The sequence below is a fragment of the Calidris pugnax genome, unplaced genomic scaffold (assembly GCF_001431845.1).
Source record: "Calidris pugnax isolate Ruff unplaced genomic scaffold, ASM143184v1 scaffold102, whole genome shotgun sequence".
NCBI lineage: Eukaryota > Metazoa > Chordata > Aves > Charadriiformes > Scolopacidae > Calidris > Calidris pugnax.
The window spans coordinates 5,373,802-5,389,791 of NW_015090846.1; the positions used below are offsets into that span (position 1 = coordinate 5,373,802).

Consider the following 15,990-nt stretch of genomic DNA (forward strand, 5'->3'; position numbering starts at 1 on the left):
TTTTTTTTTTTAGGAAAGTGACTATTATAAAAAAATGTCAATTTACATTAACAAAAGGCTCGACCTAAAATAAATCAAAATTCAAACATACTTGAAAAGTTTTTCTTTTTTAAACTTATATACACATCTTTTTGTCTTTGTAGAGTAAATTACCATTTAGTGATTCCAGAAAATCTAAAATTATTTCCAGAAATCAAGAGCGATACTGAATTTCCACATATCTTGCCAATAGACTCCATGTTTGGTAACTGCACACAGCAAATGCATTGGTGCAGCTGCCCTGAAAGCACTGCCTCTGGTACCTTTTGTTTGCCTTCAGACCCTGCTGAATCCCCTTGCGTTGCTTGTGCACATATTAAATAAACTGGGGACAAACTATGAAGAAATCAGATGGGCTCTTGTTGGCTGATCATCTATGGCACTCCAGTGCAGCTCAGCACAAATAAGATTAAATATAAAGCAAGTTAATATGCACTGGGTTTGCTGCTGTTGCAAGACTCCTGAAATGAAAGTGGGATCTGATAATTAGAAAAAAGAGAGCACTTAAGTTTCGCTGTTGGAGCGCTCCATAAGAGGTTTTGGTCCAAGACAAGGGACGAACAATCTAAAATTGCCCGAGTTTAAATTTTTTATTAGCTGGAGGCAGTAGAATCCAAAAAAAGTGCCTATTCCCTCATTAACCCAATTGGGCGCCTCTCCCGCAGGCTGCCACCCGCCCCTCGCTGGGATTTCGCACACAAAGAGCTGTCTCTGCTCAGGCAGGTCAGAGCCAGCCCCGCGCGGAGCCTGCGAGGGAAAAAAGGATGTGTCCGTCACAGCTACAACCCTCATCATCTCCACATGACTGCACCAGCTCCTGCCTACCTAATCTCTTCCCCGAGTTACCATGCAGATGACTTGCTGATCTCTTTCTAATGTTTAGTTTAACATGTCTTCGGTTAGCACCAGCATATGACAGTACTGACAGCCGTGGCTGTTCCTTTTTAAATATCATGTCAGAAACACGGCGCAATAAAGCCGGGGATGCGCTCCATGGCTCTGCGTACCATTATGATAGTATGGGTTTCTTTTTTAATGAGGAAGATCTGCATCTCAGGAGCTTTTTTCATGTGTCAGGATGCATGGACAAATCAGCAGCACATCACACTGGCCAAAAATGAAATGCTGACAAATGTAGATATTTCAAATTTAATTGACACCTAAATGTACTTGAGATAGAAAAAAATATATACAGAAAATGTGAGTACAGGATATGGGAATTAATAAGGAGAATTCTGTAATAATTTTAAAAGATATTTTAGTTACGAGAAAATTAAATTTGTATATTTTATTAACTGTGTTGCTGTTTCCTGATTACAGAGATTATGCTACAAAGGGGCAGTATGGCCCTGTTGTCATTATTCTCCTAAAAAGGGCTTCCCAAATTTGAGGGAGGAATTTTTTTTTTTATTAATGTATTTTTTTTTAAAGAATAGCTATACAGCAGCTCTGGGGAATTAAGGAATTTGTCCCTCTTAGACAGTAAAATGAAGAGAATGAGGGATTTGGATGCACGGGCTTTTTCTTGCCAGTATGAAATAGGAGAGTTGGGACTGGGGGATTACCCAGGAACTATTCAATCTGAAGAAAGCACAGACCTTCACTGGAATTCCTTCCTGCATATTCTGAACACTCAGCACGCCCGAGTGTGAGCTAACAAGAATATTAAAATATCTATTTCATTTTTCAAGTCTTACTTTGTATACTCTGAATGTTCATAGGAGCAGAGTATGTCCAGAAAAACAAAAATATTAGCATAAAGGATATTTGAAATTAAAACAACCAAAAAATTCCTATCTTGAGTCATCCAACCAGACAACAAACCCAACAGCTTGGGATCGTTACACCCACTAAAGGCAGGTGACTGTTTTATAGTTGTAATAAACTTTTTACAAATCTTCTAGAGCTGGAAAAATTAACAAAGAATTTAAAGCGGGAACAAGCTGGCTGACATCTCTGCCTGCTCTGACAGATCTGGATGCAAGATTCTACAAAATCCTTTCACATTTTTGTCCTGTTTCTCAGTTCCAAGGGTCTGCTCACACACATCCCTGGCCGATCTCACACCTCTGTACAAAGCCAGGCCGTGGAGGTTCAGTAGGTTTGCCCCAAAGCAGACAGCAGAAATAAGGCTCAAAATTCCAGTTTCCTGCAGCCCAACGCAGCGGGAGGGAGGGAGGGAGGGAGCGTCAGGACGCCGGGACTCGGGCACAGCCCTGCCTGCCTCTGCTGGGGCTCTTGTTTGGCGATGCCGGCAACAAAACCCCTGGCCAAACAGCTACATGCTGCCTGGGCTTTCTGCCCAACATCCTGCTTGCCACGATGCCATGGAAAACCTTTGCCACACGCAAATTCTGTGTGGCAGAGCTCTGAGAGCCTGGTTACAACAACTGGGCTTAATGCGCTTTATGAGCCTGTATCATTTACCGCAGCCGTCACGCTGGCTTCAGACTAAATTCAGTGTAATAACCCGCTATTGCACCGCAGCCCATTTTCATTCATAGGATACAAGGGAAGGCCATTAGCTTCTCTCCCAAGTCCTACACGACTTCTGGAAAGCCCTAATGAACTGCTGCAGCACTGACATGGGTTTAGCCAGCCCAAGAGCCTTTTGACATGCTGTTAATTGTGAGCCTGACCCTCTGATTTCCTATTTTAATTTCCTCCCACTCTGCATGCCCTGGAAGCCAGCTAGTCCCTACTTAGAGAAGACAGATCTTAGAGCGCTCTGGAAGCCTATTCTACATTTAATAGGAAATCTTGCTGTGGTGTAAAAGAGAGCTCTCAAAAAACTGCCTATCTGCTAAAAATGCAACCTCTTATTTCCGCGAACAACTAATTTGTGTTTAAGGAGGCATGTCCCACGTGTCCAGGATTGCCTCAGGTGGTAATCCAGCATTTTCCGAGTTCTCATCTGCAAATTCTTCCTGCTACCTTCTAACTAAAAAGTTTTTTAAAAATTATACATTTCAAATTTTTAAGAATCATAAACATCACAAACCTTGAATTATTGATAAGATGATAAAAAACCAACCTTCTATTAAAATAGAAAACAAATTCACTGCAAATTTTGATGGGGGAAACAATATTTCCTCCACCAGCTCTTCTAAATATGATGGTCTAAAAGCTGACACCAGCAACAATGTTGGGTGTTCTTTGTCACCGCTCCTGCCCTCCTGCCTTTTCATTGAAGACTGATTAGAAAATGAGCACATATAGCCCCCAAACAATGTTTTTCTTTTATACACCTTAAAAAAACTAACTTGTGTAACTGAAGATACAAAATTCCTCATACCCTAAGAAATGCACTGATAAATACAGCCACTGAAAGGACGCCAACAGAATGTTTTACTTTCCAGAGCTGGCAAAGGGAGGAGGCTGCACTGGGAAGGCTGAGTGGGCAGTGCCCCAAGGGACAGTCCCCTCCTGCAAAACTCACAGTCTGAGCCAATAAGTCACAGACCCTGTGAAACCTCCCTGAGACCTTTGTGTAGTCACTCAAGACCAAAAAGTGTTAGTTTTAAATATAGAAGAAAACTTCCCATTGAACAGGAGCTCCTCACAGACACATCCCACACGTGAGCACCTGAAAGAAGTAACTGCCTAATTAATAATTTTGAAACCAGAGCAATTAAGCTGAACATTTTGGTTAAGTTTACTTTAAGAAAAGCACCTTCTCAGTGCTTTTGCTTTTGTGGAATCTCTTCTGACCTGCAATGAGGGTACTCCAAGCTACCAAGTAACACCAGGGTGTTTTGCAGTGTTTTCATTCGTTTTAGTATTACCCGAGAGAGAGCAAAATGCAATTTTCTAAAGAGGCAACACCTGGCTTTATGTTTTCATTTAAAAACAATATAGAAAGATTGTTTCTCACTGGGACAAAAAAAAGAAAGTTTGTGAAAAATGTCAAGAAAATCCTACCTTTAATTACTGCCTTACTTTCCCTTTATTCAGAATGACACTTTGAGATAAATAGTAAAGAAGAAGTTCCGGTTTACTGAGTCATCACCTATTTCAAAGGCATTCACCTCAAGTTCTCTCTTAAGTAAGCCATTTATTTGAGCTTTAGTTAAGTACAAGGTTAGGTATTTCCTCCACTTGTACTTCTGAAATCACAACTGTGGTGTCAGTGTCATCATTGTTGTGTCTCATCAGGAAGAGCCCACAACTGGTACCACAGAGCAAGTGTCAGAGGGATTAGCAATGTTACCTGGTTTTCTTCCACATTTAAAAGATGGAAAAATCTATCAGTAAAATGCTCATGAATAAAAATAAGTTAGTTTACAGCTACAAAGCATCTTCATTATCTTTTGTAGATTAGTGTTAATCGTTTTCACAAATTTTTTTTGGTAGTTTACTCTATGAAAGCAGCTGACTTGTAAAGACTGACTAAAATTAACAGCAATAAAAGTAAAATAATCATTGTAATTCAATATATTACTAGCACTAGTATAAACACTATGTTTATCATTCATGTTTACATTTATTTCTGTCCTGATACTGTAACCGCACAAGCCCTTTTGCAAGACTTGCAATCTACTCCACAAGAGGGCAACCAAATTCCACTATAAAATGGATAAATAATCCTGTAGAATTTAAAAGTGACCACTCATATTAGCTAGTAGCCAGACCATCTCCCCGTCCTACAGTGGCTTCAACCTCCCCATCCAAGGCCAGGTTGGATGGGGCTTGGAGCAACCTGGTGGGAGGTGTCCCTGCCCAGGGCAGGGGGTGGCACAGGTCCCTTCAACCCAAACCCAAACCTGTCTATGATTCTGTGATTCCGTGGCTGGCAAAATGCTGGGCAGGCTCTTAACTCTGGGGGACGGAGAGGACCCAACCTTCACCTCTCTTGCCCTCAAACAGCGGTGACAGAGCACTGTGCACTTATGGGGGAAAGGTGTGGCCAAAGAAACTGACCGTTCCTCTTTTTATGGGATTTTAGTGTCTTCAGATACAGCAAATATCCCGTAATCTCAGGCATCAGCTGAAGCATTTCACTTTACTGACAATAAAGCCACCCAAGCTGGGACACAAACAACGCAGAGACGCTGTGATACAGTTACCCTGTGCCGCGGGTATCGATGAACCACAAGGCAATCTCTGACAGGGGAGATCAGTGCAACCACCCTGCGGCCCCTCGGTGAGCAGTGCCAGGGGACTGCCCACACCAGGGCCACATGGCCACCACGCTGGGCATTTGGAAACTGCTTCTCCACTCACAGTTGGAGGACACGGGGGGGGAACACCCGCTGAGTCTTGCCTCAGAACTTGGAAAGTGCATCCCGGCTCTGTTGCCTGCTGTTCTTACCCCGCTGCTCAGTGGTCTCCTTGGAGCACCAGGCAGCTCCATCCCTGCCCTAGCCATGTTTGCCATCACACTTTCTAAGATCATCCGCCCCAGGTGGATCTTAAGATTCTTAAGCTGTTGAGATTCCCAAATTCTGGACTGAGAGGAGGCAACCTGATCACTCCAACCCTCAAGAGTGCAGCTAATGCCAGCCTCCGCATCCGGCCAGAACTTCATGCTCTTGAATCTTTTGTACTTCTGCAGAGCAGTACTACTGCAGGAGCTACACTCTGAAGAATCCAAACGATTTTAAATCCAAAAGGCATATGATGCAGCCTACACGTATATTTGTCACACACAATAGTGTCTTTTGGGCTACGTTAATAAGGTTCAATATATCCATTCTCCTTTTAGGTTTTCACTTGATGGTCTATTGTTTAACTCAACTATGGCAAAGCATTAAGAATATCTGCAACAATACACAGTATTGTCTTCCTTGTAAAAAGTACTTTAATACGTGACATTTGTGAAACTATTTGGAAAAAATCTCTCCAAGGGAACAGAATATACTGTTCATGTGAACAAGAGAGATGTCGGAAACCCACACACTTCATGCACTAGCAGCAAGCTACAGCAGTACAACTTATTTGGAACATTATCCCTGTTTACTTCATAGTCAAATCTAAAGAGATGATAAATTTGCTAGAACTATGCAAGCCAGCTAAGTTCTACAAGCCTTCACTACTGAGATCATTACAGACCTTCTGTTAATGGGACTCTAACAAGCGTGAGACACAACCCCTACTGCCATCACTATAAAACAAACAATTATGTACCTCCAGGTAAAGCCTGGCAAGAACAGTGGATTTTCAGGGATGTGGCTAACAATTTCATTTAAAGCACAGTTCAAAACAAAACAACAAAGAAATGAACAAACATCCAAAAGCAGAAAACTTTCGCGAAACAGGCTGATCAGATTATGTCTAACTTGGCAAACCTGAATTTTCCAGTAAGTAAACTTTGATTTCTTGCTTTTTCACACCTCCTCTAAAATCTTCCAAAAATAACCCCCTCTTTTTTTTTTTTTTTTTGTTAGTTAAAACATTGCTTTGGTCTGTAGTATTTTTTAATTTCTCCTGTAGCTAGTTCCAGTTCTGAATGCAGCGTTTGTTGGTGCAGAGAAGCAGAGCAGCAAAGTACTTACTGTTCTGGACTAGAAACTGAAGTCCTTCGTCCTTCCACAGCGATATTGCTCTTGGGTCTCTTAACGACGTGAGGTCTCGGCGGCCGGACCTGTTACATACACACAGAGGAGACATTTCATCAGGTACTTCAAGCTGATCAAACAACAGACATAAATAACAAAATTTGCATAACCACTGTTATGTTAAAGGTATCTTCCATTTGGAATTGCTTCTAAAGCTCTTTTTTTTTTTTGGGCCACAAAAATACTACAAATGAATATAGATATACAAATAAATAGTAAGTAAGAAAATAAATTCCAGGGGCCCACAGCTTCTTTAAGGACAAAAAATCCCCATGTTTTTGAATAGCAAATGAACCATATAATGCTTGTCATTGACTCTCAGCTATTAACAAAGCAACAAAAATTTCTTCCACTGTCCTGTTTGGTACAGGCTACATTTCTGATAAGATTCTTCTCTAAACGCAAACTTGTACAGTTAGTTTATCAGGTAAAATTTAAAATCCTGTGTGTCACTGCACTTTATAATGGAAAGCAGAGTTCAGCTCTGACATTGTGATCCTTTGTCCACTTGTTCATAGGAACCCAACTTCTGGAGTGAAGACATCTGTGTGAGGGAGCACTGAAAAAATTGTACTTAGAACAAATGTTATAACATGAAAAACACAGCTCATTCTTCATTAAAAATTTGCTTCCTTTCAGCAGCTGAACAGAAACCCTTGCCAGATATACTATCATTATCACCCCAATGTTATGTATCTTTTGTTGTCCGTAAAAAAATCCAAAGCTTTTCTACAGAAGATGCTGCTGCTGCCAATCCAATCTTAAATAACACATCCATCACCTTTTAAGGTTCAGAAACCAAGCTTAATCTACTTGCCAAGCAAACAAGCCTTTCTGCAGGGAAAGGAATAAGCACAGGTGATCGCTGTATGGGCAGCATGTGCCTACCTACGGTGTGAGGGATCCTCCTGGAGAACTCAGCCCTTTGAGTCCAATGTGGGAATGAGCATTTGCAGCACCGGGGTCAGGCTGTACAAACAAGCTTTCCATTTTTTATTAAGAAAGCACTACCCTGCCCGAAACGGACCCTGATTTGTTGGCTTAGCTGAATGCTGGTTTCAACAGAAATCCCCAAAGCCCTGAAATGTGGTTAGGAACACACCTCAACGTCTGCCCTCCCTCGTCTCCTGCTCCCTCAACAGCCCCAATCCAAAGGAAGCTGTTAGAGCCTCAAAACATAAGTGCTCTTTGGACGACTAATGAATTTGTTTGCAATGACAGAATTGATGCACATTTCCCCCCATTTCTGCAAGTTTTCATGGTTGGTTTTTTTGGGGTTTTTTTTTTTTTATTATTGTTTGTTGCAGGGGAATGTGCTTCTGGGCTTTTTTTTTTTTTTTTTTGGAGGCACATGAGCCTCAAATTTTCTTGCCAGGAAAAAGCCACTGGATTGTGTGTCGTGTTTCTGCACTACACAACAGTATGCAGAAGACAGAAGCAGGATTATTGTATTGAATTTTCATTTCAAAGGAAATGGTGTACAGCAGATATGATGAAGAAATCCAGAGATGTATTGCCACTATTTCTTAGGAAAAAGGGCTTATAAAAAGGTCAGATGTTAAGGTCTTGAAGATCAGTCCCCACACAAGGCTGCTCCTCTCTACAATAAAGACTGCTTAAGAATGTGAATTTATGGCAGGAATGGAAGGATTAAGTTTGTGGCAACTTCAACTGAACTTGCAACGTGGTGAAACATGGGGAAAAGAACAACAGAGCTAATTAGACGAGCTGAGCTGTCAGAGTGCGGCTGAATGGCTCGGTGCCAACAAACAAAAGGAATGGGCTGGCAATCAGCGGGATCGATGAAGAATACTGCTTCATTAGGGCTGATAAAACAGAGAGAGAGAGAGCAAGGGAGAGCGAGTGCCTGCGAGAGAGGGGGGCGAGAGGCAAGAGGAACTGGGGGGAGAAGAGAGCGAGAAGGAGAAAGAGAAAAAGAGAGGAAGAAAGAAACCTGTTTAATTAAATCTGAGCTGGAAGATGATGTGTAAAGCTGGCCTGTCATCATGCTGTGAACGCTTTCACCTTTTGGGTGGTACCCCGGGTGATGAGGGAGAGAGATGAGAGTTTTGGATGGCTCCAGGGGCCACCAGACCAGTAAAGTGCAGGGTGACACACTAAGTAGGATTTAGAGCATTGTTCAGGAGGGACTGCAGGGAAAAGCCAGGAATCAAGCCAGTTCCTTGCTGGATTTTGAGCCTTACGTAGCCAAATAGGGAAGGTTAAATGCTTCTCAAATGCAAAAGTATGAAGGAAAGCCAATTACAAGAGCACGCAGCCAAAGGAATAGAGGTAAAAATTCAGTACAGAAGGGTTAAATGTGCTTATTACTGTCCCCATCAACTTTATGCATAATTATTATATTTTAACTTTTTCTAATTGAATGAAGTTTCCAAACAGCCACTATTAATCCAAACATCTCTATTAATTATAAGCAACAACCCTCTCTCTTTCATAATACTGCCACAACTCATTTCATAACCAGCAGAATGTAAAGAACATATCTGTTCTGCTTCCTTAACCTTTCTTTGGTCTGTGTTTTTGTTTCTATTAGTAATAATGACTCATATTGCAAGGACTAGTGCCCATGGATGACTCCTCATAACAGATACATTCTGAAAACAGTGAGCATTTCTCTGGAATTCTGGTATTTTGTGGACTTGCTTGGAAGAGCAGAGGGAGCTGGTCTCCTCAGTCAGTGCTCGCTGTAGAAGGCTGGGAGAAATTACTTGCCAATACCCACCTCTGTAATACATGCCAAGACTAAGAGAGGGAAAAAGCAGCCTGCACAAAGTATTATTTACACACACAAGAATGTGTTTCAACTATTAAAAGCCAAATAACAGTTCTGTACAACAACAAATTTATGTATATTTGGTACAAGCATATTTTGGGGAGTGATTATAATCATTTACATTTATCTTGAATTTCCTCTTGATGAATGAAGCATTTCTGTTCCACTTACTGACACAGCCAGATGAATGCAACAGGAGCTTTTATTATTACATTTCCAACCTTTTATCAATCACATTGGGAGCAAAGACAGTTGACACAAACACATTACAGTGAGGACTATTAATGCACTACAGCTGGGAGATTAAACAGGCTTAGCAAGACTTTGATGTAATGAATTACTCAATCTGAACATTGCTGTTTAGCAACTTTTGTAGGGAGGAATCTCACTGTGCCCTCACACACCTGCCACACACACACCGAGGGGGCTGTGACGCACTGGGGGAACCCCAGAGCACCACGGAAAGTTCATTCCTACTGGAATGTACCTGGGAGGGTCCCCCACATCAATTACATTTAAGAGAACACATATTAGCATAGCCAATGCTACCTTTTAAACACAGACAACAGAAATCTTCAGAGCAGGAATCCATAAAAATGGCTCTGTTAAGCTAAACACCCAGAGTTAGAGGAGGAAAAGAAACACATGCTATTGAAACGTACCACAGGAACATGCACCAGAGATCAGGAGTTAACACACACCCAAGTGCACTTGTTAACCAGTTGCCTGCTCATCCGAAACATACTTTTAACAAGTTTTAGCAAGATTAGATTTGAAAACTTGCATCTTTCTCTTTCTTATGCACGTACATGTATGTATAAGGAAGCAAGGAGTAAGATCTATTTGCCTTTTGGAGGAATTACATTCATAAAGCAAAAGTCCTGAATACAAATAAATATCTTCCAAGGCTGTTGCAAAAAACAACACCCCCTCTAAGCCAATACCATTTTCCTGTACTACTGAAAAAATAAAATCACCTGTGCAGATCCAGCACAGTCTCCAATTTTAAAGCCATCTGGCATTGTTAATATCTAACAATTGTCCTACAGTTACTGTTTTGAACGCAAAACTGCTGAGATAAGGCATCCCTGCCTAATGCGGTCCAGGTATCGCACCGAGAATAATTTCTGTGTAGTTCTCCTATGGAAGAGTCACTTCCTCTGGCCAACATGCTGTGCCGACATTTTTTATACGATGTAATTACATAGAGTCCCAGCTCACATTTTAAAAGAACATAAAGTATATATGTATATCATCCATAATGTGGTACTAATGTTCTACCACCCAAATATAGACTTCCCTTTCTTCATGTGTACTCACTCATCCATTCCATGGAGAAAAATTAAGCGTCCCAAATTAATTTAAAGCATAACTTGCAGAGAATAAATACTTTCTCCTCAAACTTCTGCTTCCTTTTGTATTTGAGTTTAGTGCAAGTCTTCAAAAGCTCACTGGCTAAAAACTTATGCCAGCCTAGCAAGATTTTTGTTTAAGAAATCACCGCAAAAGTAAAAACAACTGTTGCAACAGCAGCATCAGTTACCTGCAGAACTGACCGAAAGCTGCAGAACTCGTCAAAGAAAAGCAGAACAAATGCAGGTCCCAGGGCTGTGCCGCAGCAGAGAAGAAGGGAGTTTAGGAGCATAATTCACACATTGCTTTTTTGCAAAGTTTGACAATCCACACTACCGAGGTTTAGTAATGCTACTGAGTGCGTCATTCAGGCAGTGTTAAGCTGTGGCAGTGAACAAAACCACCAACTACTCACGGGCCTAGATGAACGCTGTATCTTTGGAGGCGGTGGCCGCGGCGGACGGAGTCTTTGCTGCTGTATCAAAGTGGAAACTAAATTAAATAGTCACCTACACGAAAACACCTCTGATTTTGTGGCAAAAGCAGTATGAGTGGAAGACAGTATGTGATTTACCTTAACATCATACTCACCTCACAAAACGCAATTTTTCTTTTCTTTTCTTGTTTTCCCCTCCCAAAACAGTGACAAATCTCATCACCTACAAAGTGCCACGACAGGCGAGGTCGCTACACCTGCCCGTTCACGTGGGCTTAACAAGGCTATGTCAAACCAAAGGCAGCAGGATCAGCACTCCTGACCAGACCATCCAACATTTACTGAGACAGTAAAGATGCTGAAAGTGGATTCCTGGGCCTCTAGGTCCAAGTGTTCTAGACAACATTTATGCAAACACAAAGAATCCTGCAAAGCAGGATATTCAAAAAAGCTTTTACTAAAATCTTGAGTGATTTTAGCGCTTGTAAAAACTTACAGTAAAGGCCTCGAATCAGTAAAGCCATTTTAAGAGTATAGGAAAAAAACCCCTCTAAGTCAATTAAACTTTCCATACAGTTAAAGATAAGCACATGGTTAGATACTGTACGGGCTCAAGGTTTAAATGCACTGCCTAGAGCAAAGTGTGTGCTGTCATCATAAAGAAAACTAACAGCCCCATCACCAACAGTTCTAATAAAGACACAACAGTGCACTGAGATGCCTATTTCTGTACCTCATTTTTTAAATTAGCAGTTGGCCAACTCATTGCTTTGTAACAGCACTGGAGCTATTCCAATCCAGTTGCTTTTGACTGAGCCAGCAGCACGACTCTCCTCACACAGATGGCATCTTAAGGTATAGTCTGTTAGACAAGAAATCCACTGACAATTAACGAGATTCTAAATAAAACCATCCTAAGTACAACTCTGATATTGAGAACAAGATTAAAGTTAATGTCCTTTCCATGGCAGCTTGTGTACCCACATTAGCACTTCAAGGAGAAGCAGAGCCCTTGCTGGGGAGTACAGGGGAACGACCGGCCGCCTCCTGCACCCGCTGCCGCAGCCCACGGGCCCTCCCAGACACAAACCCCCTCCGCTGCACGGAGAAGGAGCAGGAACTGGCAGTGGGAGTCAGCTTCTCCAGACAGAAAGCTCATGCATATTACTGTATTTCTCTCCAAAAAAGATTCCAGATTCATACCTCAGCAGTCCTCAACCTCTTACTAGCAGAGCCTTTATTCTAGATTGACAGGCATCCTCTCTCTACCCTCACACTGGGTAATAGTACAACTCCAGCCTACCCTTTTTCAAACCATTTTCATTCTCTTCTTGCATCTCTTCAGACTTTTCTTTGAAATTTCCCATTAAATTACATTTTTGCATCCATTGGTTCCCACCTCCTTACTCGTGTTCCCAACGAAGGAGTGCCAGACTGCACACATGGACTTGGCTCGGCTTTTTGGGGTGGGTGAGGGAAAAAAAAAAGGACACTTGGGATGGAGAGCTGAGGCCAGAATTATTCCATGTGATAGCTTCCCTCTGTATTTTCCAAGAAAGCAAGCATAAAACAAAGAGAACAAAGAGAGAAATGACAGGGTGGCGAGCTGAGGTGGCTGCCGTTAGCCCCACCGAGCTGTTTCTCCTCTGTCCCCGATAGTACCCGATTGGGTGACAGAAGCTGAGTTATGCTGCTGTGTATCTGCCCATCTTATCCGCTCAGCCTGACAGCACAATCTTAAAATATATTTAACTTCTGTTATGTGACACAGCATACTTATTTTCCATTATGTTTCAGAAGCATAATGGAACAGCTGAAAAATCTAAAATTTGCACTTTTCTAGTTACTTAAAAGACATTCACTTACTACCTAGCAACTTAGGCAAAGCATTTGATGAAGCAGAAAAACAAGATGTAATTATCATTCATATACTTTTTCTATTTTTTTATGCCTCCTGCATAAATACTTCGTTATTTCTTCTCTTTTACTTACCTAGAAATTGTGAACATTTCTACATTAGAAAATTCTCAAGTAGGTTGTTTAGGTGGGAAATTTTCCTAAAGCCATGGCTAGTGGTGTCTTGAACACTACTTATTTTCCATTAGCATTTTAATTCTGGACAAATAGGTTTTTATTGATACAAGATTTACAAGGTGTTACTTAACATGTTGATGTTATAATTTCTTCAGTATTAGTAACCTATCGCTGAATATGGTTTTTTGTTCCAAACACCATGCCACAGCCATGGAAGCTTCCATTTGGGAATCAGTTTTTCCTTTCTATAGCAGGATAATTTTTGAGGAACACGGCAAGACTGTAGAATCACCAGCAGTAGCTGATGAGTCAATGGTAGCATTATTAAAGCTTCTGAAAAAAATGTGACAAAGACAGGCCCTTCGGAGAGCAAGACGGAGGGACACCACAGTAGCTGTGGATTAGCTCCTGGCAAGATGGTCAATACATTGATTATAGTCACTGCAAGGACACGCACAACTGATTGTTACTCACCCACCCACGTACTCGCTGGAGGAAACATATTTTTCTGAGAAAATGTGTGGTGGGATTTGTTAATTATCTGCCACATCACTGTTTGATTAGACAACAACAATAAAATCAAGTTTTAAGTATTTGGGGGTATCTGAAAACTACACTTTGTGTTAAAAGATTCACTAATATCGGTACCCTTCTCCAGTGAATTCCCAATGTGAAGTGGAAAATATCCATCCACAGTCTGAGAGTGCACAAGAGGGTGAGAGCACCAGACATGCCAGTACCAGGCCGAGGAGTGCAATAGCACTGCCATCACTGCCTACTCCCTGCCTGCAGCCAACCCCCCAGCACTGATATTTCACTCTTGCGAGGCAGCTCCTTGTACCCATCCATCCGGCTGAAGGACACCAAGGGGTCCCCAACCCAGGACTAGGGGGGGTAGGGTTAATACTGAACTGGACATGGTGACTGAGTTACCTACAAACACTGGAGGGAAGCAAGGGGTCTGGCAAAGCAGGAGAACACCCAGGCCCTTGGCATTGGTACACAAAGGGCCTCTATCAGCCACTTCCTGATGCTGCTGATCAAACAGGAGTTTTCTTTGGGTGATGGTTACAGGCAGATCTAGTCAGTAACAATAAATACTCCTTTGCAGGAGCTAATACTTTCATATCCTTATCCTGTCACTCGATTATTTTTTCCAGCTGAGATTTAAATATCTTATATGATCAAGCTTTCATCTCCGATCAAAAAATAATTCTTTGTGTTTCCACAATAAAGACACATACAAATGCTGCTTTGGGAAAAGATTAAAGGTGTAAAAACTTTTGCATCTTTTGGATTTTTAAATAGGCATCCTGTTAACTCTCAGAACTGTGACCTCAACAACACAGTCACATCCAACACTCAGACTCATATTTCTCTTATCGTTCAAGCGCTACCAGAAACAGAGTTCACTTTGAGGTCCTGTATGCATTGCACCCCATCCTTGTGGACCCTGAAGAGATCCCAACGGGATGGCAACAAACACCAAAGCACACATTCACAGCAGCCTGTTCTCTCCATTAAATACAGACGGGGAAACTGTGGCTGAACAGAGTGTTGTGAAGCGCAGGGCAGTGAGGAGGAACTGACGGGGAGGCCCACCAGGAGATAACAGGTATTTGCCCTTTACCAGAGCTTCATTTTTAATGTTGATGTTACTATCTGTCACCGGAAGGGGATAAGCAAGTATATTAAAACTATATGAAGACCATATTTACTGGAAAAGCCACTGATTTGAAGTTAATTTGTTAATGCAGCAAAACACATTGTTTCTAAAAGGTCAGTAGGGGAAGTTGTGTTGGAATATCAACTTAATTACCTGTGCTGTAAGGACCAACGGGCACAAAACAGCACACGGCTACATTGCTAAAAGCTGCTAAATTGCTATTCTAGGTATCTTCCTAAATGTATATACTATAGTTTTTTTCTACGAAGGGGAGAAATGTCTAAATTAGCACTTTCTTACCAATAGCTGTTTACCAGCATGCCTTTTTACTCTAGATATTTTTGTAATTGTACTGTTCTAAATACTACTGAAACAACAAGACAGAAAATTTGCAGAAAGCATATTTTATGACTGCAGATCTGCTACTGTTTTACTAATTATCAGACAAGTGATTTTAAGGTATGAGACGCTGGAGGAAGAAAACTCTTACATTCACTTTTACACTGTAAAAATTCTATTTAAAAATTATAGATCCCACATCTCATAAAGTAGCTATTATATATCCAAGGAGCTTTCACAATACAGCTATTTAGGTTTTTTTTTTTTACTACAGAAAACATTACAAAAAGATCATTTTTGGTCTGTGAGATAACAGGTCGTAAGCAGAATATTATCTCAAACTAATTGTGGGTGTCTGTTGAAATTTTTTTTAAACCCGTATTCAAAACAGAGCCTTATGAGTAAATTAGAGGTGCTATTTCATATGCAGCAACAAGTGCAACTAGAAAAAAATGCATAAAGAAAACAAAAATAGATGACAACTGGTTTGTTAGGATATAGAGAAGGAAGTGTTTCTCTTTCTGAATTAGTAGTGAGGGGATTTTCTAGTAATTTCCAAAGCAAAGCTTTTCTACATGAATATCTCACTTCCTTAAGAAATGCAGGACTGGTTTACAAACCGCTGGTACGTTCTATAGACAATCTGCCATGGGAGAGAGATGCACTGTCCTCAGTGCCCATGCTCAAACACATCCTGCTGCAAAGGATCTGAAGTGCTGACATTGGAAGAATATGCTGGACCTCAACTCCTCAACTGAACACTCCATACAAA

The 15,990-nt window shown here is 41.2% G+C and overlaps 1 protein-coding gene across 4 annotated transcripts in view; it reads right to left on the bottom strand.

Annotated features, from left to right (window-relative positions):
• Nucleotides 1–15,990, bottom strand: part of DENND1A (DENN/MADD domain containing 1A) — a 186,494-nt gene that overhangs the window by 6,531 nt on the left and 163,973 nt on the right. For 2 of the 4 annotated variants that reach the window (XM_014943040.1, XM_014943038.1), the window contains exons 20-21: nt 11,159–11,218; nt 6,534–6,622 (exon numbers count right to left, since the gene is read on the bottom strand). In XM_014943040.1, coding sequence (XP_014798526.1) covers nt 6,534–6,622; nt 11,159–11,218 — 149 coding nt within the window. The remainder of the gene's footprint in view (nt 1–6,533; nt 6,623–11,158; nt 11,219–15,990) is intronic. The other 2 variants (XM_014943041.1, XM_014943039.1) reach the window with 1 other exon arrangement.